This window comes from Mangifera indica, chromosome 14 (genome assembly GCF_011075055.1).
Source record: "Mangifera indica cultivar Alphonso chromosome 14, CATAS_Mindica_2.1, whole genome shotgun sequence".
Classification (NCBI taxonomy): Eukaryota; Viridiplantae; Streptophyta; class Magnoliopsida; order Sapindales; family Anacardiaceae; genus Mangifera; species Mangifera indica.
The window spans coordinates 1,901,408-1,924,892 of NC_058150.1; the positions used below are offsets into that span (position 1 = coordinate 1,901,408).

General features: G+C 31.2%; 1 protein-coding gene and 1 long non-coding RNA gene across 6 annotated transcripts; one reads left to right on the forward strand and one right to left on the reverse strand.

Moving 5' to 3' along the window:
* Positions 1 to 8,228: 8,228 nt before the first annotated feature.
* LOC123195642 lies at positions 8,229 to 16,922 on the reverse strand. 5 transcript variants are annotated; one of them, XR_006497508.1, is made up of 6 exons: positions 16,782 to 16,922; positions 16,343 to 16,459; positions 11,219 to 11,371; positions 9,491 to 9,734; positions 8,571 to 8,939; positions 8,229 to 8,465 (listed from the first exon to the last, which is right to left on the reverse strand). It is a non-coding gene; the product is annotated as an uncharacterized LOC123195642 (long non-coding RNA). The 5 variants fall into 5 exon arrangements; XR_006497509.1 differs by lacking the exon at positions 8,571 to 8,939; XR_006497507.1 differs by having other exon boundaries at positions 8,389 to 8,939.
* A 4,160-nt stretch (positions 16,923 to 21,082) lies between these two features.
* Positions 21,083 to 21,973, forward strand: LOC123196971 (transcriptional regulator SUPERMAN-like). The gene has a single exon (XM_044611136.1). It carries the CDS (start codon positions 21,131 to 21,133, stop codon positions 21,839 to 21,841), a length of 711 nt encoding a protein of 236 aa, XP_044467071.1. The 5' UTR covers positions 21,083 to 21,130; the 3' UTR covers positions 21,842 to 21,973.
* The last annotated feature ends 1,512 nt before the right edge of the window (positions 21,974 to 23,485 follow it).

A 23,485-nucleotide genomic window follows, 5' to 3' on the forward strand; every position in this document is an offset into this window, starting at 1 on the left:
TATACTTAAAATAATTATATTACAAACAGAAATATATATATATATATATATATATATATATATATATATATATATATATATATATATACACACACACACATAAAGAACAGTTTGTTTTAGTTGTTTTTAATTGTCAATATGAGCAGATTTATAATAATAATAATAATTATTATTATAATTTACAATTAAGTCAAATATTAAAATATGTTTATAGGATATCAAAAAGGAACTTCAAGAAAAGAAGGATGTGGATAAATAAATAATTATTAGCCAATATTATATGTGAATTAATTTGAAGAAAACAATGTTAGATCTTCTCTAGATATTGTAAAATACTAAACTGTTCTTCTGTTACTGTGAAGCTATCTCCATTACATAAACAATTTACTTAATTATATTATTCAACTTGTTTCTTTTAATTTTTTTTATTAAATCACATATTGAACATAAAGACATATCAAGAATAGGGTAGACCAGAACCAAACTGATTCAATCTTAAAAACCGATTTGATTTAGTTTGGTTTGGCTTAAATTTGCTTAATTTGAATTTAAATCGAACTCAAACCAAGAGAGTCAGTTTGTTTTTTAAACTGAATCGAATTCAAGTTAGAAAAAGTTTGACTTGATTAAACCAGAGTTTGATACAAATTTATAATTCAAATTTGTGAATCAGATTTGTGACTAAAGTCACATTATTTTACTAATAAGTAGTGAACTCGACCTATAAATTTAAGTTATAATTTATGAATTTGAACTAAATTTAAATTGATATCAACTGAATCAAACTATTTTTATTTAAATTGAATTCAAATTAATCTTAATTTTAATTTAATAATTTAAATTGAATTCAAATTAAATCAATTTTTATTAAAATTTAACTTAAACTAGAAAATGTTCAAGCTCGGTTGTAGTCACGACAAGAACCTCCGAATTCAAGAAGAGTGACAGAAAAAAGTGGAAAAGCACAAACAACTATATGTGGACAAAAAAGCTCCACTGTAATTATAATGTTAATTAGCTGTGTTAATTAATTAAAAAATACTCCAAAACTCATCAGCATCAGTGTGTGTATATATAAAATGTTTCCTGCTTACACAAAAGCCAACTAGCAAAGCCCACTTTAATAGTAATTAATTAAATGTAAAATGTTTCCTGTTGCAGGTCCTACAATTAATTAAGAAAATTGACAGCCAAACAAATCCATTACCGCATAGATTCCAATCCTTGGTAGCAAAAAGAAAAAGTTGAAAGAAAATTATGGGTGCTACACTACGACCATGAGTGGCCCACGTGGCTGATTTTCTTAATCTTGTTTACCGAATTATTAATATATAAAGAAACTAATTATGTTTGGTAAAACCAATAGGAATTTCTTCTTTAGTGGGAATAACCAAATTATTAAATCTCACCAATTGTCTCTTAATCCAAATAAGACAAAATGAGTGACCATGAATATATCATATATTCTCAAGCTTTGGGTTATGTGGACGCTTAACCCGATAAACATACTAATAACTTGAGTGTGTAAATAAAATATTATTGTTTTGATTAATTTAAAACAATGCCATTTTGCATTAGTTATATTATGTAATTAATACGAAACAACATTTTTACTATATAATTTAACATTAAAACAAAGTTGTTTCTATATTTATGAGCTTGATCAAACTGAGTTGTATTTATAGTACTTAGTTTACAAGAGTTAAACTCAAACATCACCCATTATATTAAGTTTGAACTAATCTCCTTCCAAAACTTCTCACACTTGGGAAGGTCTAAACTCAAACTTAGTTTAATTCAAATCTACTCATATCTTTAATTATAGTAATAGGATAAGAAAAGTTAAAAGTAGAAGTAGAGAAGTTTCCTATTGTATATTATCTTTTCAACTTTTAGACTTAGAAATCAAATCTCTCCAATTACTCAATCAAACATAAACTCTGTAAAAATGGTGACATATATGATACAATAAATAAAACTCAAAAATTAGAGTTCATGTAATATTAGTAGGTAGTGTTATAATATTAATTTAAATATGAAAGATAAAGAAATGAAGGAAAAATTAAAGGAAGGAAGTGAGGCAGAATTGAGAGAGTAATTTTATATAGAATTCAGATGTTTCTCAATTGTGATTACAAGTGATAGAAAAAGGGGGTTTATGTAGCAGTTTGTTGTCACCCTTTTTACCTAATACATTGACTAACACCCTTTTGTTTTTCTTTTCCTGCGTCAGCCTTTCCAATTTCTTCCTCCATGTGATTGCCATAATAAATGCTTTCCCACCCCTTTTTCTTGACTTCATTTGGTGGAAAGTCATCTGGATCTGTAACACTCTCTCTTAGATTTTCACCACTTACAAATAATTATATTAACATTGTTAAAAAAAAACTCAATGGGATAAAAACAGAAGCAAAGAAACATAATTATTTAATATCTTGTAAGTTGGTGTTGGACGTGCTTAAACTGCCTCATTAAAAACTTTACTAGGAAAACCAAGTGGGACAAAACCTAGTGAAGGAAAAAAGAGTACAGTGCACCTTTTGTTTAATATTTGATAAACTTAAAAATTTTGCCTAATGAATGCTCTCCCCTCTTTGTAGTAGGATTAACTTAATTGCTTGTTAAGCTGTCACATACCGATGTTATACACTAACTTTTCAAATGTTGATGTCGATAGTGTCTTAGTGAACAAATCTGTAAGATTCTCACTAGATCTTATTTGCTTGACATCAATCTTTTTTACTTTGCTAGAGTTTATGAATGTAAAAGAACTTCGATGAAATATGTTTGGTTATGTCTCCTTTGATGTATCCACCTTTAATTTGGGTAGTACATGTTGCATTTTCTTCATATAATATGGAATAAGCGTCTGTTGTAGAAGAAAGACTGCATGCATTCTGGATATGATGGGTGACAGATCATAACCATATGCTCTTGACCGGCCTCATGGAGAGCTAAACTTTCTGAATGATTTGAAGAAGTTGCAACCAAGGTCTGTTTGATAGAGCCCCATGATATAGTTGTGTCATTATAAGTGAAAACATATCCCGTCTGTGAACGGGCCTTATCGGGGTTAGAAAGATAATCAACATTTACATATCCAACCAAACTAGGATTTTTAGAGGATTTGACATAATAAAATAATCTCAAATATATAGTTTCACATAAGTAACAAAGTATATGTTTGATTCCATTCCAGTGGCGACGGGTTGGTGTAGAGCTAAATCCGGCCAATAAATTAACTGCGAATGATATATTCAGTCTCGTGCATTGGACCAAATATAATAATGCTCTAATGACATTAAGATATGGTCATTCAGAACCAAGTATCTTTTTATCTTCTTCTTTAGGACGAAAAAGGTCTTTTTTAGATCAAGAGACCGAACAACCATTGTGGTGCTCAAAGGATAAGCCTTATCCATATTAAAGTATTTTAATAATTTTTCAATATACGTTGATTGATAGATAAGTATTCCATTTGAATTGTGTTTAATCTGCAGCCGAGACAATATTTTGTTTTCCCCAAATCCTTCATTTCAAATTCTTTTTTCAGATATTCAACAGTTTTTGAGAGCTCTTCAAGAGTTTCAATTAAATTCATGTCATCAACATAAACTGCTATAATAGTAAATCCCGATTCTGACATTTTGATAAAGACACATGGGCATATAGAGTTATTCTTATAGCCCTCTTTTTTCAAATATTCATTGAGACGATTATACCACATACATTTGGATTGTTTTAATCCGTACAATGATCGTTGTAATTTAATTGAGTACATGTCTCTTGAATTGACCTTTTTTGCTTTAGGCAATTTGTATCTTTCAGGGAGTTTCATATAAATTTTAGTGTCCAAATTTTCATACAAATAAACAGTAACTACGTCAATTAGACACATATCCAGTCCTTCAGAGACTGTTAAACTGATTAAATATTTGAATGTGATTTTATCTATTATAGGTGCATATGTTTCATCAAAGTCTATATTGAGCCTTTGAGAAAAGCCCTGGACTACAAGTCTGGCTTTATATCTAGCAATTTCATTTTTTTTATTTCATTTTTCTCATTTCTTTTTCTCACAAATATCCATTTATACCCAACGAGTTGTACGTCTTGAGGTGTTAGAACTACAGACCCAAACACTTGACGTTTTGCTAGAGAAACTAATTCTACTTGAATTGCTTATTCCCATTTAGGCCAATTATGTCTTTATTTGCACTCAATCATAGTACGTGGCTCAAAATCATCATTATTCAGAATTTTAATAACTACTGCAAATAAAAATATATCATCAATTATAATTGTTTCACGATTTCACATCTCTCGTGTATAAACATAATTTAAAGATATTTCAATATTCTCATTTTCCTATTCTTCAAGATTTTATACCACTTCAGGGGTTTGTGCCACTTCAGGGGCTTGAGTCTCTTTAGGGATCATAACCTCTTCTGGAGGAGTATTAGAGAGTAGATTTTTTATTTATCTTAGAATCATCATGATTGATATTTGTTTAATTATTTGCCTTTCTTTTTCAAAGAACAGTGTCCTTCGATCCAACAAGTCTAACACGTTTCTGGCGTGAGGTAGATTGATCAGTTACGGCTCTAATGGACTGTTTAGCAGTCACATTGATTCTTGCTAGTGTATTAGCAGTTGAAACATGTGATCTTGTCACTTTTGTTGTATCTACAAATGCATCAGACATTTGGTTGGTAACAATTTGTAAACGCACTATCCTCTGTACTTCAGTTTCACTTTGGGATGTGCGAGGATCTAAATAAGACATGGTAGGTACATATAAAGTAAGTTCATACCTAACTTCAGGAAGCATTTTCTTTATCCCTAAAGGCGGGAAAGTTGTCTCATCAAAGTGACAATCTGCAAATCGTATAGTAAAAAGATCACCTGTTAATAGTTTCAAATACCTAATAATGAATGGGGAATTATATCTAACATATATTTCCAAACGAAGTTGGGTCTCATTTTTTTGCGTTGAGGAGACGCAATAGAGACATATACAGTACATCCAAATATTCTCAAATAAGATATATTAAGTTGGTAACCAAAGACCAATTGTAAGGGAGAATATTGATGATAAGAAGATGGTCGCAAGCGAATTAACGCTGCAGTATGTAATATAGCATGTCCCTACATAGAAGTAGGAATTGACCTTTTAGTAATAAAGTACGTGCAATTATCTGAAGTCGTTTGATAAGAAACTCAGCTAATCCATTCTGTGTGTGGACATACAAGATTGGATATTCAATCTCAATCCCTATAGACATGCAATAGTTATCAAATGTTTTGGATATAAATTCATCGGCATTATCTAGCCGTATTGATTTGATCGAATAATCTACGAAATATGTATTTAATTTGATAATTTGTGCTAATAGTTTAGCAAATGCAACATTTCGAGTAAGCAATAAACAAACATGAGATCACCGTACAGATGCATCAATTAAGACCATAAAATAATGAAATGACCTACTTGGTGGATGAATGTGTTCACATATATCCCCTTGAATCCTTTGTAGGAATGATGAGGATTCACCTCCAATTTTGGAGGGAGATGGTCTTATTACTAATTTACCTTAAGAATAGGTGATGTAGAATTGTTCACTGGACGATAAAATTTTATGATTATGTAATATATGTCCATGTGAATTTTTAATAATCCTATGCATCATTGTAGATCCTATGTGGCCTAAACGATCATGCCAAAGTTAAATACTTTTGGATCAACGAACTTCTAGTTTGATACTGCGTAGGTTTCAATTGCTTTTATGATTATATAATACAATCCAGATGATAAAACATATAATTTTTCTAGTATAAGCGTTCTTTCGAGGCATTACTAGTTATATAGATGAATTTTGTACCATTTCCACTCATGGTTTCAAGATAGTAACCATTTTTTCTTATATCCTTAAAACTTAGTAGATTTCTTCTAGATCTACTAGAATATAATGCATCATTGATGCTTAATTTGGTCTCATTGTTTAACATAATTGTGGCTCTTTCGGAGCCTTCTATCAAATTAATTGATCATAATATGATATTTACTTTAGCTTCAATTAATATTAAAGTTAAGAAAAATTTCTTTTCCTTGAGAATTGTATACGTTGTTGCATTATCTACCAAAACACGTCTCCCACATCAGTTTTTGAAGTCAATGCTTCAATTTTGGAGTCTATTTCCTTTCATTTAAAAATTACGTTAGTTATAACGTACACAAAATATTGAAAGGAAGAGAACATGATACTAAAAGACAAAATAATATTTATGAGTCCAAAATATATATGATGAACTTATAAAAATCTTGGGCACCCTTATCACTATTCAAGTGACCCATATTATTATTCTTTGTAAGAGGATTTGAAACATAAAAAATCATTAGATCGATAGGATCTAACTTATAAAAAATTTAATTTTTATGAGTGGTTAATATAAATCCACCCAATGTTTGTGTGTATTACAGGTACACCACCAATGACATTTATAACCACACTTATTATTTTATGGTTTACTCTGCATTATAATTTACTTCGTCTCAGTCTTGGTTCACTTCTGGTGATGTGATTGAGATTTTCTATTATTTCTCACATCCATGATAACTACTTCTGATAGTTGCGATCACTTCAGGGAACGATATAATACTTATAGAGTGAGTTACTCATACTCATGATAACTATTTCTGGTAGTTGCATTCACTTCAGGGAACGATGTATAACAAGAAAATATTAATTCAAAATTTTTTTTTCGATATTGCTACTATAGGAGTATGACATAAAATGTGTGGAATATTTTATCTTCCACATTCAGAAAAAGATTCTAAACATTACAGAATTATACGAAATTATAGAACCATTGAGAGTATTATTGAATCTGATGTTCAAATCTATCTTTCAAATTTCTCCACAAATTTGATGAATTTATCATTATATCCATATTTCGGCTTGCAATCATTCAGAGATATGATGCCGAAAGATAATAGTTTTGTATTTATCCTTTTGTGACATTTTATTTAGTTAGTTTTCAAGACTCATAAATTCTAGGTGAAGACTCATGCAACAAGCTCATTTAATATTATCCATATAATTTTAGTAACTTCATGTTTAATTATTGCCATATTTACAAAACGTCTGGTTTTGTAGACAATATATATAAGTTAATTTTTGAAACTTCAGGTTCAACTATTATCTTATATTTATAAAATAGCTGATTTTGTAGGAGAAATATTGAGATTAATTTTGGAAGCTTCAGGTCCATCTATTATTTTATATCTACAAAACTTATGGTTTTATAATTAGTATTCAAAATATTATAATATGTATTCTGATTATATTTTTGGAGTTCAAGTCCATATTTTTCACACTTTATGCAAACTTCAAATTACAAAGGTGATATCATTATTCTAAAATAAAGACTTTGATGAAACTTGGGACTTCCGACTTATATATATGTATTCTCATGATTTGACAAACTTCAAGTTGCAAATCGTAAAACTTGAGACTTTGGGCCATATATATATTCTCACGATTTTACAAGCTTCAGGTTGTAAATCGGATATAAATAAAAATAAATATTCAAATAACTAAATATGCGAATAAATAAATATTCAAATAAATTGAATATAATTATTATAATAAAAATAAATATTCAAATAATATTTATGATTTCAAGTCTAAATTTATGATTTCGTAAACTTCAGGTTACGAATGATGTTCAGAATTTCAGATCTAGATTCATGATATTCATGACTGTAGGTCCAGATTCATAATTTTGTAAACTTCTAGTTATAAATAATGTTCAGAACTTTGAGTTCAGATTTATGATATTCCAGACTTCAGGTTTAAATTCATAATTTTGTAAACTTCAGGTTACAAATAATATTCAGAACTTCGGATCCAGATTTATGATATTCCAAACTTCAAGTATAGATTCAAGGGTTTCAAAACTTTAGGTTGAGATTTACAATTTTACAAACTTCGGATTACAAGTATAATATAATTATAAAAAAAAAATTAAATAGAGACATAACAAAAATTAAAAGATAATTAGGATATCATAACTAAGATATTCGTATTTATAATATATAAGTAACATAACGACATAATAGAAAAATATAATATATCTGAATTGATTGTGTTGATAACGTATTATAATATTAATTTAAATATGAAAAATAAAGAATTGAAAGAAGAATTGAAAGAAGTGAGGCAGAATTGAAAAAGTAATTTTATGTAGAATTGGGATGCTTCTCAATTGTGATTACAAGTGATAAAAAAAGGGAGTTTATATAACAGTTTGCCGTCACCCTTTTAACCTGATGCATTGACTAACACCCTTTTGTTTTTCTTTTCCTGCATCAGCCTTTCCAATTTCTTCCTTCATATGCTTGCCATAATAAATGTTCTCCCACCCCTTTTTCTTGACTTCATTTGATGGAAAACCACCTAAATCTGTAACAGGTGGTGCATTTATAATTGCATTAGCTTCGGTAACTAAAATTTGAATCAAGTCAAACATGAGGGAAACCAATGACCCTATAATTTAATGGCCTTCACCTAACCCCCAGAATTCTAAACTCTTCCTTTAGCTCCAGTAAATCCTGTATAATACGTTATACTTCTTTATTGACCAATCAATGCATCAAACAAAGAACTAGTTTTAACCCTTGGATGATCTCATTGACCCCAAATCCAAAGGTGGAAATTGAGGGATAAAAAGTGAAAAGTGGAAAGAAGAAGAAGATTGACAGAAAGTCCAAAAGATGTGGTAACTGAGAAAGAGAAGTCGAGGCTGAGGCTGGAAAAAGTCATAACTCAAAGGCCGGCACGTGGGAAAGTGAAGTTCACGAGGCTCTAACATCTATGTGTTTCCATGTGCGTTTTGGGCTCTTTCCCATTCATTCCTTCCACGCTCCCACGTGACTCCTATAATACTCTCATATTAATTAATTAATACCAATATTTATAACAAAATAAAATTAGATAGAATTCACTGTTGAATTCGTAAAAAAAAAAAAGAATTATTTAATTATTTATACGAAATAATTTTCTGAACTAAAATACATACAACATGTTCAAATTTTCAATAGAATTGCACAAAACATATAAAACACTGGTTCCAGAAAACAATTTCCTTCATTACAATATGAATTTTATATATATATATATATATTTTATCCTTTTGAGCTTTGCTCATGTGGGTTCCTTTCTAGAGAAAACTAATTCTTTTCATGAATAGAATAGGAACCCTTGCAATATTATATTAGAATAAAGTTAAGATCAGTAAAAGTCCTAACAAGAGAATATGTTTTAATTATTAAACTAATTGGTGGATGAAGATGAAGCAAAAAGAAAAAGCATGGTTAATGCAGCCAAAAGAGTCCAAAGAGGAGCCCTCTTTTCCAACATGAGAAGGAATATGCAAGTGAAGGTGAGGTGTGCGTGGTATTGAGTTAAGAGAGTGGGTAGAGATTGACCAGCCGTGAGAAACGCTGCTTTGCTAACCGCATTGATTCTTCCTGTCTCAACCTTGCTGGCAATGGCGGTGGGTAGCTTGATAAGTTTAGCTCCCTTTTGTTGAAGCTCCAAGCACAAGCAAAGCAGCCCCAAGTCAATCCTCAAGGTCAACCCACAACGCCATCCAGAACCTCACCAGCTCTCAGATATGAGCACCGCCGGAGTGATAGAATTCTGGAACAAGCAAAGCTTGTTGAACTTGAACTGCATTGGCAAATAAACTCAAGTTTGATATAAATGAAAAGTACATAGCCAATACAAAGTGAGTTGAATAACACTACACACACAAATGGTCTACAAAATTATATGTTATAATAGGAGAAATAAAAGAAAAAGTGACAATGGCAGTGTATTAGCTCTGGATTTCATGGAAGCATTCAATCTTGGACCTCTTTTGCATGGTCTCACGCTAGGCCACAAGATCTCGTAAGACCAATATCGTGTGGTCTCAATTGATGCTTCTCACACAGACAACACAATTACTCCACCATTCTTAGAGGAGTATGCAAACCCATCGGCTATCATATGCAGAACAATATGCAAACAATTTTCTTAAAAAAAAAAAAAACAAAGGCAGCATTAACTATTTCCAAGTTTTTTTGCTTTTTTTACTTATTATTCAATTCACAAGATTTTCAGCCTCTTAAAAATGTTTATTCTGTTTATATTTCTAAGATCATGCATAAAATTACCATAGTCTATGGTCCATATATTTTTGTTCAATCCTATGAACTTTTAGAAAGAAATATAAAGATCCCAAGAAAAAAGCGAAAAGCTCTTAATGTGCTATTTCTGTAAAGACTGATTAATATTATGCTCGTTTCCACTTGTGGAGACTTTGTGGCCCACTCAAAAGAGTTGTTATTGGCACACATTGTACAATTCAAAACATCCTCCCCCCCCCACCCCAACTATCAACTACCAAGTAGCGTAAATATTTATTAGAATACCTTAAAAAAGTAAGATTAACTGATGCAGCTCTCAAACTGAAAACAATAAAAATATATATATATTATGACAAAAACTGAACCCAAGTGATGGGTGAATCTGCAACTTTGTTGAACATAGTGAAGTTATGTAGTTAATATACTGACAAAAAAGTGCATAGAATTTTGAACAATGAGTTATGTGTGTGAACAACAGTCTGTTAGATCAAGCTTAGGCGAAATTTTACCATCTCAGTTATCTGCTACATTTAGTTGATAATGTTTAGCTTGACTTTTTTAGCTCCAATTGGCACAGAAACAACACAGGCTAAGCACAGCGCATTAGCTAAGCTATGATGATGTGCCTCCATCACTTTCTAGGTCAAAGCATATGTAGACACAAGGCAGTGTGATAGAATCAGGAGGAAATTACTCTCAAAATCTAACACAGATTGTGCTTAATAGAATCAGGGGGAAAAAGTGATAGATTAATTGTTCTCAATTTTCATGATATTAGAGAAAGATCTATAAAAAATTAATCTTGAAGAAAAAATACTTATTGGATAGTTTATTACAACATTTTCAGTGATTTATAACAAGTTTCTACTTGGAAGCAGTAAGGTATTTCTCGAAAGATGGAAGAAGAATAGTTTGGAACAACTTTATGATTTAGTGGACATCTTCATAAAATATGAAAGCATCTATACTAATATCAGGCATGAATCTCCTATTTCTTGCACATGAAAAATGGAAAGAAATAACCTTATCTGAATAGATGACTCAATCCACTTTTCTTGTTGCTAACTTCCAGAGTTTCCTTCATTCTTTATCACAATGTCTCCATACTGTCATTACAAAGCCATATGCAGCTCACAAGCCTGTGTTTGTAGTCCTTAATATTGATTTTCTATGTTTCTGCATGAAAATAAACAAACATATCAGTCATTAAGGAGCTGAACACTCAAATGCATCAACTATAAAATTGATTCAGTACTTCTTTCATCTAAAAACTTTACACAATGAACAAAGTCACTCACCAGTAACAGTTCAGTAGTGTAACTGAATCAAGTATGGACTGCACAAGCCTAGAACTCTTAATACTAGTTCGTTCTTGACTAATAGGGTCCACCACTTGCAAGAATGTAGGTGAAGTCATGAAGGGTGTTTATTAATCAGTTACATGCATACATTTAAATTCATTTGCAATCGCACAAGTATTGTGGCAGAAAAAATTCAGTCATTAACGACCATCTTTTTTGCTATCTTCTTAGCGTAGAAGCTTTTAGAAGTAATTGATCTATCAAACCAGTAGCTCTGCTCAATTAACATATCACATGTATGCTAACACTGTGGTAATCGGATTATGCAGCATACAATTAGTTTTCTTGATCAAGTCAAGCTAGAAACATTAATAACTCATAAGCTTTGAATGTAATAATTAAGGTAAATATCAGGAAGGCAAAAAGCCTGGCAAATTAAAAGATTAAATATTTAAGGGCTATTAATTTTCTTTGTAAGATAATAACAAAAGTGGATTTTGTACTTGTAACATCATAATAGAAGGGGAAAGAGTTTGGGGTAATATAATGAAGAAAACTACTGTGAATCCTGAGAGTAATAACTTCCATTTTCCATTAATCGTGTGAGGGCAATAACTTCAGACTACTGTTGATAAGTTTTGTTCAAGGATTTGGAATAAGATTTGAGAGAATATATAGATATTCAGTCCAATTCCAATAATTTAACCAAACACTCACCCTTGCGGCTTTTTGGTGCTACTCTAAGGATATCACTGAAAGATGAAGAAGAGTCAGCGAATTGATGTATTGAGAGGATTAAAGAAATTGACCACCTAATAGGAGTATACACTTTAAACATCAAATGTAAAAATTCCTTAGATATCACACCAAAGGTTTCCAAGGCATTGCTCAAAATTACAGAAAATCTGAACTTCAACTTCATTCATAAAGAATTTCCCACAATTTCGTTATCAGATCACATTAAGCATTCATTAGTCATCATAATTTTTTTTTTTTTGCTACCTCAAGTCCTTAGCAACCTCTTTCTCAGCTCTTGCATATCCCCCTTCTGCTTTTGACCTCCTATGAATGGTTTATACAATGGCAGCTTAGTTGCTTATTTAGCAAACCTAGCAAATAGCCTATTTATCAGATTTTTGAACAATAACTACTGAAGTAGTTACGATCACTATGATGGCAAGGTTCAAGGATGTTTGCACCTGTTGCTATAATCCAGAAGGCTAGGTATTAATGATTGGACATTAAAAGTTGACCATAACTAAACAACTTTTTGCAATCACTTTTCAGGCCTTCCAGTATCAAGGTTAAGTAAGGAGGATGTTGATGAAGGAAACTGATTAAATTCAGATGGAATAACTGCTAACAGGAACAGATTAGACAATGGAATACTTTGCCTATCCAGCCATTTCATTTGCAGTAACTATGTGTAACATGAAATTGCCACACAGCAAAAAGGTTTGTAATCATATCCTAGAATTATATATAACCCTGTTGCAAACCAATTTGAGTCTGACTGATGCATATTATGCAGAAAGCAGCTACAATTACTTTAGTGTTTAATAAGTTTTCGCCTTGAACATCAAGTTTTAGTGTTGAAAAAAATGATTTTGAACTCAAGTGGCAAATGGCAAAAATTTATTGAGATTTGAAGTATGACTTTTCTATCTTCAATTAATTGCCAGACTTGTATTACAAAATTTGGTATCTAATTCTAATGGGAAAAGGAATTATTTCTAATTGTAAAATATTTTCTACATGCTAATTATATCTTATTGATCTCCCATTAATGGAACATTGAGCATGTTTTATTTGTGTATTGGGATGGTTTCCAAGAGATGTCTCTCTTCACTGTTCCTAGTCTTTTTTTTTTCCCCTTTTAAGTGACATGATTATGAATCATTAAAAAGGGGACAGAATTCATGTGTACTAGGATATAGTATGAGAATCTCACAGCAAAGTTAGAAACATTATCCAGCCAAAAAGATCAAGGAAAGAAAATAGTGGGACCAGCTTCAACATCCAAAAAAGTTTCTTCCCACCACTGCCATAAAATTACAAATCCAAAATACCACATGGAACAAGAGGGAACTAGCCTACAAGGTGCTCCAGTCCACCCCCTCCTTATAACGAGCCAATAAGCCAAGGTTTCTGTTAGGACTCTAATTGTAGAGCAGAATCATTGAAAGGAATGGTAAAATGGTGGGAGCAGATTTTTGTTAATGGATGATGAAAAACACATCAATATGATATGAAGTTCAATTAGATCCGATGCTATACCTGATTGAGATTAAGGCAATACACCTTCTACAGCCAAGTTCCTCGGTTGCTATTAACCAACATACAAACTCACTGCCCTTCCACTTAAACCATCCTAGTTTAAATAGGTGGCCTCCTTCCCTAATTTATAAACCTAATGTAATTGTAATGCTAATTCTAATCCAATCCTATCAATAATCACAATCAAATTGATAATCCTAATCCCAATCTAAATCTAATACAAAAAGGGTAATTCCTAAATAATCCTTATTCATCCTAATCTCCATCTATGATGGCACCTAACAAATTCATCAACATAATAAGGCATTGCAAAATGCATTCCAAAGGTAATGAATATAAAAGAACAAATTATACAAACAAAAAGTTTCCCCTGTGCTTTTTATGGAGAAAGAACAAACTGAATATCACCTTATGTCAATTAATTGTTCTCAGCTGTAAGGGTGTAGTGCAAGCCATTGAGCAAACAAATAATAGTTTTCATCAAAAAACGCAATAGCATCACTGGCACAGTTCATTAGATGATTTATGTGCCTTCCTCTTCTATAAATTTAATGTATTTATCCATATTCAGTAAGTTGATTAACTTGAAAGATGAAACTACAAAAGAGAGCTCTTACTACCACCAGTGAGATAGAACTTATGATGACTTTAATGCATATAAGAAATCCTATGCTATATAAGCTACAATTTTTTATATGTATTAGTCCTTACTAGAGTGGCAATATTGGTCTCTAAGTGTCACCTAAAAGTCACAAATCTGTATCAGGTTAGAATTGACATTATTTTATGAGCAAGCACAATCAATATACTTGATTTTCACCAAACACCTATAAAGTTCTAAATAAGATTAAGTACCTGGCATTTAGATTTCGTGCAAATACAGTGTTACATTCTTCTGACAGGGTATACTACACAGCATATTGGAATTTAACCGTATGAAAGAGCAGGAAGCAGATTCTCTATCACCCTAACAGATTAATATCCACAAACCATAAAAGATCTTCCGCAATAATTTAGAAAAAAATGAAATCTATTTATTTTTACAAGGGAAAAGTGATTAGTATAGAACTTGTCATAGAGCTCAGTGTTCTCTATGCTCTAATGTAACACAACAATTCAACTTACTTTATACAATACATTAAACTAATCATTGTAACAGATTCATGGAAATGAAATTTGTTGCTAAACTCGTACATGCCACATAGGAGGAGGTGTACAATTCATATGATATCAACCAACAACCTCCTAATATGATTTATAAACAAAGGATATGAGCCCTGGTAATTATGATCAATAGTGAAACTAGAATTTAAATCAGTGCAATCAGATATAATTGTTGTCTCTGCAAACCCTTAATTAAGATAGTCACGTTGAGTTGAATTATGTCCTTTGCGTACACATAGCACAAATAAATTTTGATTGACCTTTGACTGAAGCACAAAGATAGTGATATGATATGAAAAACTGTTATCTTCCTATTGGGACTGGTACAGATAAATAAGCCAGTATCAAATGGTCATGGCAATGCGCTTGTAACTTTGAATTCATGACTAAAATAACTGCAGATAACCTATCATTAAATCTTCTTTATGTTCATTTAAAAGGTATCATTCAGCTAACATATGTTTTCTTAATTTCATTTCCACATATAAACAACTCAATCATTCATATTATAGGCTAAATCATATTCAATAAATTAAAGCAACTCCAATGGTATTCATACAAGATTGACCAAAAGATATTATGATTCACAAAATTAAAACAACTGAATCAGCTTGGTCTTGTACTTGATCCTTGAGGACCTAGCACAAGTTAATTATCATCATTTCAAAGTATTTTTATACAAGTTATAAAGCAAGTTGGACTTGTTACAAACAATCAATACTTCTATGAAGTCATGACAGCAAGACAAAATCAGAAATGCCGCCAACGAATTTGATGCCATTTCAGTAGACTAAAAACAAAACCATAAATTATAAGGCACTTGATAGTAAGAAAGACTAGAAGAATGTTCTCAACGGATTTGAAGGGCCTGTCATTTGACAGAGCAGGGTCCAACCTTACAAAACACCCTAAATACTTTTCTTGGTATATTAATCCTTCCTGATTTTATCCACTCTTGTCAATCTGTTTTAACAAACACAAAGGTTCAACTCCTAAAAAGAAGTGTGAAAAATGTAGACAAAGCTATTAACAAGTACTCACATTCTCTTAAAAAATGACAACCAGCCGACCTTATCGAGAAGTAAACCCTTAGCAGCAGCCAAAGAAGATTATTTAATCTCCCTCCATTTAACAACAAATGATATTGGCCGGTTTCTTAGATTAAAGAGATATTTAATTGCTGATACCGATACTCATTGCTAGATCTTATTACTCCATAGTGGTGCAATTCACATATACCAGAATAAAAGATCATGACCAATGTATGATATGCTTATCTTCTAGGCTATTTTACAAGCCCATAAACAACTCAAGGATCCTACAAGCAGCTATTCAAATTGAGAAATAAAGTAACCCAAGATTAATGCTAGCTTAATATTGATAGAAGAAAGAGGCATATACATACCAGCTGGAATTTTGGAGCTCGGCCATTTGATGGTCCTTTTGATTGCTTAGCTATCTAGGTTTTGAAGTTAAAAGTAACAGCTAAGAAACATCAAGAGAAACCATTCTCTCTAAAATCCTGAAAGAAACAACAAATGTGAGCTAACTTTCTCTGAAAAAAAACCATGTTACAATGAATTAATCACAAATAAAGAGAGCTAGTAACTGAGTTTTAGCAACAGGAATACATCTTTCCTGGGCATTTTTCTTTAAAATTTGGAAGAACACCACTAATTAAGCTAATTAAACAAATAAAATAAAATATAATCATATGAAGTAAAAAGAGGTGAGCATAAATCAACGGCAGGTGAAGTGAGTAGGTTAGCTTTGTATATGCGTTTGAAAGGCAATAAAACAGTGAAATATGAATATACATCAGGAAGATTGAAGGAAACGCAGACCTTGTTCAGGTGATTGAGTGTGGAGAGAAGACGGTGAAGCTCAAGAATACTCGCAGCTCGGTAGCTTTCACTACAAAATAAAACTATTAACAGGTTTGATTTTGATCGTGGACTTTCTTTGGGCTTACAGTAGGTTGGTGCTTTTTTAAATCAAATAATACATGAAAACAAAAAATAAACCGGTAAAATACGAAATTAAAGGACTAAAGCCGATTACGGCGGACCTAACCCCAGCCAGATAATGGGCCAGGAAAGCCCAATGAGCTTGAATTATTATTATTATTAATATAATGAAAAATAAAAAATTATATAAATATTTAATCATACAAATTATTGTTTATGAAAATTATACTTTTTTTAATCAATCATCTCTAATTACTCTATAAAATTATCGAATAATTGATAATTGTTCTTTTAAGGTTTAGTTTGGAATTACTTTCCTTTATTGGAAGTTAATCATTATTGTATCACTAATAAGACCATAGATAGACGTTTTTGTATCACTATCGAGACTATAGATAGACATTTTTGTATCACTAACAAGACAATACTCTTTTCCTCTTTTTTGTGTGTACACACTTCACCGGCCAAGTTACCATTGAGGAAAACAGTTCTAACGTTAATTTGGTGAAACTTGAGATAAAAGTGAGTCATCAATACTATTATAACTTGGAAGTAGTGTTTAGTGGAAATTGGTGAAAATTTTTCATTTAAGTCAATGTCTTCTCTCTATGTGTAATCTTTGGCAACCGACCTTACTTTGAACTTTTCAATATTTCCTTTATTGTCCTCTCAATCTTAAAAATTCATTTACAACTTATTGTTTTATGTCATTTGGCTAATTTAATGAGTTCTTAGACATTGAATTTATCTCATATTTCATCACATCGATCCATTATCTACTTGATAACTTTTGAAAGCTTCAATAATAGTTACTGAATCGTACTTACCGAGTTATTTCAAAATTTTCCTTTGATCCAAGGTAGACATAGTAGTCATTGGCAATTCTAAATCTCTTCTTCTCTAACATCTCCTCAGAGAAGTTTAGGGTGTCGATTCTATAGTTGGACTACTTCAATTTGTTAATCAACAACAATATCAGAAGCTTTTCAATGATAGGTTGATGACTATATCTTACTTCATTTTGAATTGTTGGTATCAATATAGAAAGTGGATTTTAAAGTTCTTTTTATTCTAAAGACTAAAAGGAACATTTTCCAACAACAAATAATTAATCCAAGAACTTCTTGATTTGAGATTCAATGACTAATGCTTCACAAAATACAATAGAATCTATAATTAAAACAAACTTTAAATCGAGTGATCGATCCCACAATCACTGAACCGAAGAAATTAAAAGTTTAATCTTGATATGTTGTCAAAAAAGACTTAAACTTCTGCTCTTTTTATACATTGAACTTCCTATTTTATAACTCAAAACTATCATGATGGGATAAACTAATCCTTCCTTGCATACATAATTCAGAATATGATTCATAATAATCTTGTTGGATGATTACATAATTACTTTTATTTGCTTGATAGGAAATAATATTTTAAATATAGGTTGTTTAGTTTTAAGATCCCTCAACATTAATGTAATAAGCTATATGTAATGTCAGTCCTTTTCGTAGAAATATGGATCCCTCAATTATGCAATTGTTGATGTGGGATGGATATTTCCACACAACTTCCTAAATTGGTTATATTATACTATAGAACTACATACACAGTTTTAAATAAATAATTAAGAACGCAGATAATATATTATTATATAATTGAGTGATTTTAAATTAAAAATAAAATAACATTCAATTATAATATACATGATATTTCTCGATATCAAATATCACTCTCTCTTTTACCTTTTTTTGTGTGTCTCGTATGTTTGTCTAATTCACCTTGAAATATAATAAGAGAGCCAAAAAAAAAGAATATCTTATGAGACGATAAAATCAAAGATTAGTACTGCAATGAATGTGAAAAATATTAGTAAGCACCCAATTGATTAAAATACTTTATTTTATTTAATTTTATAAATCTCGTTACTCACTAGGAGGAGGTCTATCGATATGTTAATTATATAGAGAATTTAACTTGTTAATCAGGTCAATTCTTTGCTTAATTAAATAATTAATCAACCTAATGCATTCTACTTGTAGTAGGATATGGCAGCTGGATAACAAAGATAAGCTTAAGTTGGAATAGTCCTCTTGTCATAGTACCTGGTGGCAAGGAAACAAAGACGATGCAAACAATGGTTAGCTCGTACGAAAATTAAACTTAATTAAAGGTTAATTAATTAATCTTAATTTCTTGTTTAAGTCGTGGGCGAAAAAAGCTATGTTAGAAAGAAGACTGTTTCTCCATGGACTTCTTATAAAAAGTTCAACCTTTTCTCTTTGTTGGGGGGGGGGGGGGGGGGGGGGGTGTTGGGGGGTGGCGGTGATATAAAATAAAAATAATAAAAACTTCCTAACTTCCCAAATACTAAGAAAAAACTAAGTAATTAAATGCTGGGAGCCACCCTGTTACATTAATTACATCTCTTCTTTCCGTATTATCTAAGTCCCTAGTCATGGATTACAACTATATATAATTAAACTTTGTATGTTGAGCATTAATATTCTAAGATTGGAAAGAAGTTTCCTCGTTAAGGGTCTTTAATTTTTGTTGATGCCATGACAAGAGGAAAGCAACAAGCAAGAGAATTTAAGAGCACTGTGATAATTACTTCCAATAATTATAATTAATTAACTTGGCTTTTAGTACAAGTCAGCCTCCATTTTATAGTAATAAGGCAGCAGTGCCTTCGAGAAATGTACATAATATTGAATTCTTAATTTATGATTGAAAATTATTGATTTGTTACTGTTCATTTTCCACAGGTAATTTCTAAGTAAGGCCATGGTAATGCTAATGAAATTAATAATCTTTCTGTCTTTACTTTCAATGATCCAGAGTAAAAGGACAACAATTGAGTCTTATAGCCTAAGTTTGCTTTTTTTGAAAGTAACCACATTAACTAAACTTAATTTGGGGAAATTATGAATTGAAAAGTTCAACAAAATGTCTAAGTTAAATTTGGCATTCAAAAGCTTTAACACATCGATTCTTCCATAACTATATATATAAAACTTGTCATATCTTTTTAGAATAATGTTATTCGTATATATTTTTTAATATATGATTGGGTATATATAATTTTATTTTTTTCAACCCTAAGTTTTATCACACATGATAAATTGTGAACTTTCACCCAATAATCAAGAAAATATTATTGGAAATTCCTCAAATTTTCATTAAAATCAATGATTTGTTATAAGAGAGTATTTATACAAGAAAAATTGTATCTTACAGAGATTAATCTCAATCCTACATCTAATCACATAACAAAATAAACTGAAAGATTTATCTTGGTCATAAGATCATCGAAGATGCTTTGATGTGCAGTTGTGATGGAGAGAAGCTTGGAATGACAGTGAAGAACAAGAGACGGCCCCCTTTTCGTTGAAGCTTCTCAAATGACAGCCAAAGAAGTTATTTCATTTTTTAAGTTGAATCGATACGTTTTTCTCTCTTTTATCCGTAACATAAACACAATAAGATCATTTTATTGGAGCTAAAAGTACTTCTTTTATTGTGCTGAGGTGATTAATTATTGTGTTTATTGTTGTTCAATTAAGGCTCTAACAATCTTGGAACCATTTTTGAAGCAGTTTTTAGTAACTTATTTTATATGTTCAAAGACAGACAAAGAGATAAAGGCATAACATATATTCCTATGCCTTCAAATATTTGCCTTGATTATTACTTAGACTTATAAAAATTCTCATTCATAAACTTTGGATTAATATATACACTACGCGGCATGGTCAATGCTAAAATCCAAAGCCAATCACTGTATCGGCATTACCAAAATTATTGCCAGAAATCTAGTAGCATTTTCACTAATAGAGACTAAAAGTAGTGGCAAATTATTAAGTATAGCTACTTTTTGTTTCTTTTTCTTGTTTTTTCTCCTTACATGTAGAATAGTATGTTTTCTTCATTATATTATTTAGTTCTAGGGATAATTAATTATATATGTAAATGGTATTTTAGATATTTGAAGGAGTAAATAGTTGGGCGTCAAAGCCAAAGTTGCAGTTTGTTTTTGTATGCAGAGAATGACTGATTGGAAGAGGAAGTTATTACATTAATATTGTCAATCTTACTAAAATCCAACTGCTTGCTACTGAATTTTGTAATATACCTCCACCTTAGCCCATCCCCTATTTAACCCATTTCCCCATTTCATTCCACATCACCTTTCTATCACCATTTATCTTAAATGTTTCACTAGTACCATGGCTACTGACCTTGGCCTTCTTTCATTGACCCAGATTCAAAAATTAGCTCAAAATCAACCACAAAACCCTAACTTTTCTTCAGGTGATAGTTCTTGGATGTTGAACCCTAAGCAACCTTCTCAGGAAGATGATGATTCATGGGAGGTTAGGGCGTTTGCTGAAGACACAGGTAATATAATGGGCACCACTTGGCCTCCGAGGTCTTATACTTGCACCTTTTGTAGAAGGGAATTCCGGTCAGCTCAAGCCCTAGGCGGCCACATGAATGTACACCGCCGTGACCGCGCTCGCCTCCACCAAACACAGCCGGGTTCAATCAATCTTTCCTCTTCATCATCTTCTACTTCTTCATCGACATTGATAATTCCAACTCAAGAGTTTGCTTCAAATGGTGGATTATGTCTACTCTACCAATTGCCTAACCCTAATGGGGTTTTCACTCCCACAGCATTGACTGCATGTGCCGTTGACTCGCCTTCGACTCTTCTCTCTATCTCGCCGTATCCCTCCACCAACTTGATAGCGGCGCCGTCGATAAATTTCCCAGTAACGCCACAAGTGCTAAATTCTTCTTACTCGAGCAAAGATCCATCAGGCTCTATCGACAACGGCAATAATGTGAAGGAGAACTGCAACAGCTACAACGATTCGGAAATCGAAGAGCTTGATCTAGAGCTTCGGCTAGGGCACGGACCAACACCATCGTGACAACAAATAAACAAGAAATTACATTGTGTGAGTTCGATTTCTTCATTTGCAGTTTGAGAAAAAAGAGTGTCATTGATAGACTTGTGTGAGATTTTTTTGGTTCTTTTGAAAGTAAAACGCTTGATTGTTTCATTAGTATATCAGTTTGTGTGATGCAAGGTGCTTGGAGATGGAGGCAAAAGGAGAAGAAACAAGACTGAAACTCTTAAAAGCATCTAGTAATTAATTACCTTCAAAGAAAAAAAAAAACAAGATTTGTTTATTTTTAAGAAGAATTAATAAAAGAAGATTAGGGTTTGAGTGAGACTGGTAAAGTTATTAGCAGTGCAGTGTCATTTTCTGCTACAGATTTCTGATTAAAGCATGTCTCTGGGCATATATTTCCGTGGGGATATGTTATATATATCTATCACGTATAATGCTAATGGAAAACACCTGTTTGCAGAAACTACAGAAATGCCATTTTCTTCTTTGAAAGAAACCTCTCCTTATATATAGCAGATATATATTTCAAGCTCTATACACTCCATTGAATCAATATCTTATATAATTTAAGTGGGAAGAGAGAGATAATGAAATGAAAATAATGGAAGTGATGTTTGATTTCAAAAGGAACAAATGAGTGAGCCCATTCCGACTGTGGAAGTCCAAGGCTTGCTCAGAGAAGAAAATTCTGTTCACACAATCAAGCCAAAATCAGTTCATTATATCTCCTTGGGATTTGGGTAGTTTGAGATGAACATAAATACAAAAGTTGTGGACAATAATAGAAGAGGTGATTCTGGTGAAAGCGAGATGTCGACACCGGGTTAAGGTGAATATTGATGATTGAATTATAAAAAAGATTTTTATTTAAAGATTTTCATTCTTGTTAAATAATGTGTATAATGATTTAGGGTTTATAATTACCTTAATTTCAATATGGTATGTGTTTCTAATTAATAATACATAAAAGAATTATTGCCATTTTTTTGAATTTTAATTTACTTGTTCAATAAAATATTATATATATATATATATATATATATATATATATATATATATATATATATATATATATATATATATATATATCATTATATAAATGAGTAACATTGAATTAAGAATAAAATAACACATAATCACTTAATGACATATCATTTATGTTATCATTTTGTGTACTTAAAATATGTATATATAGCATTGTTCTTTGTTCGTTTTGCAAACAAGCTTAAATTTGAGCCACATGATGTATCATCATATGAGTGAGTGATATCAAATTAAAGATAAAATAATACTCAATTATATGATGATACATCATCTATTTATTCATTTTATGTACTCAAATGTGTATATATAAAATTATTTTTTGTTCATTTTGCAAAGAGGGCTAAATTTGAGTTGAATTAATTTGGTCTTGAATCAAATAAGTTAAACGTGAGTTGGGATAGTGTTGCTCATGTTCAAGTTAAGTCAATTCGATTTAAGCAAGTGATTAATAGATTTATCTTTTTTAATTTTTCTTTTTCTTTAGTGGTTATTCTTCTTTTTCAGTGACAATTGATTTTCTTATTTAACGTTTTTTAATGGCTTTTTCAATGGTTTCGAGGTAGCCTACATTTAGACTCGGATTGTTTTGAATACTCTCTTATTTGCAAAGAGAGG

Coding starts and splice junctions, on each gene's coding strand:
- LOC123196971 (XM_044611136.1), top strand. CDS start 21,131: ATGGCTACTGACCTTGGCCTTCTTTCATTGACCCAGATTCAAAAATTA.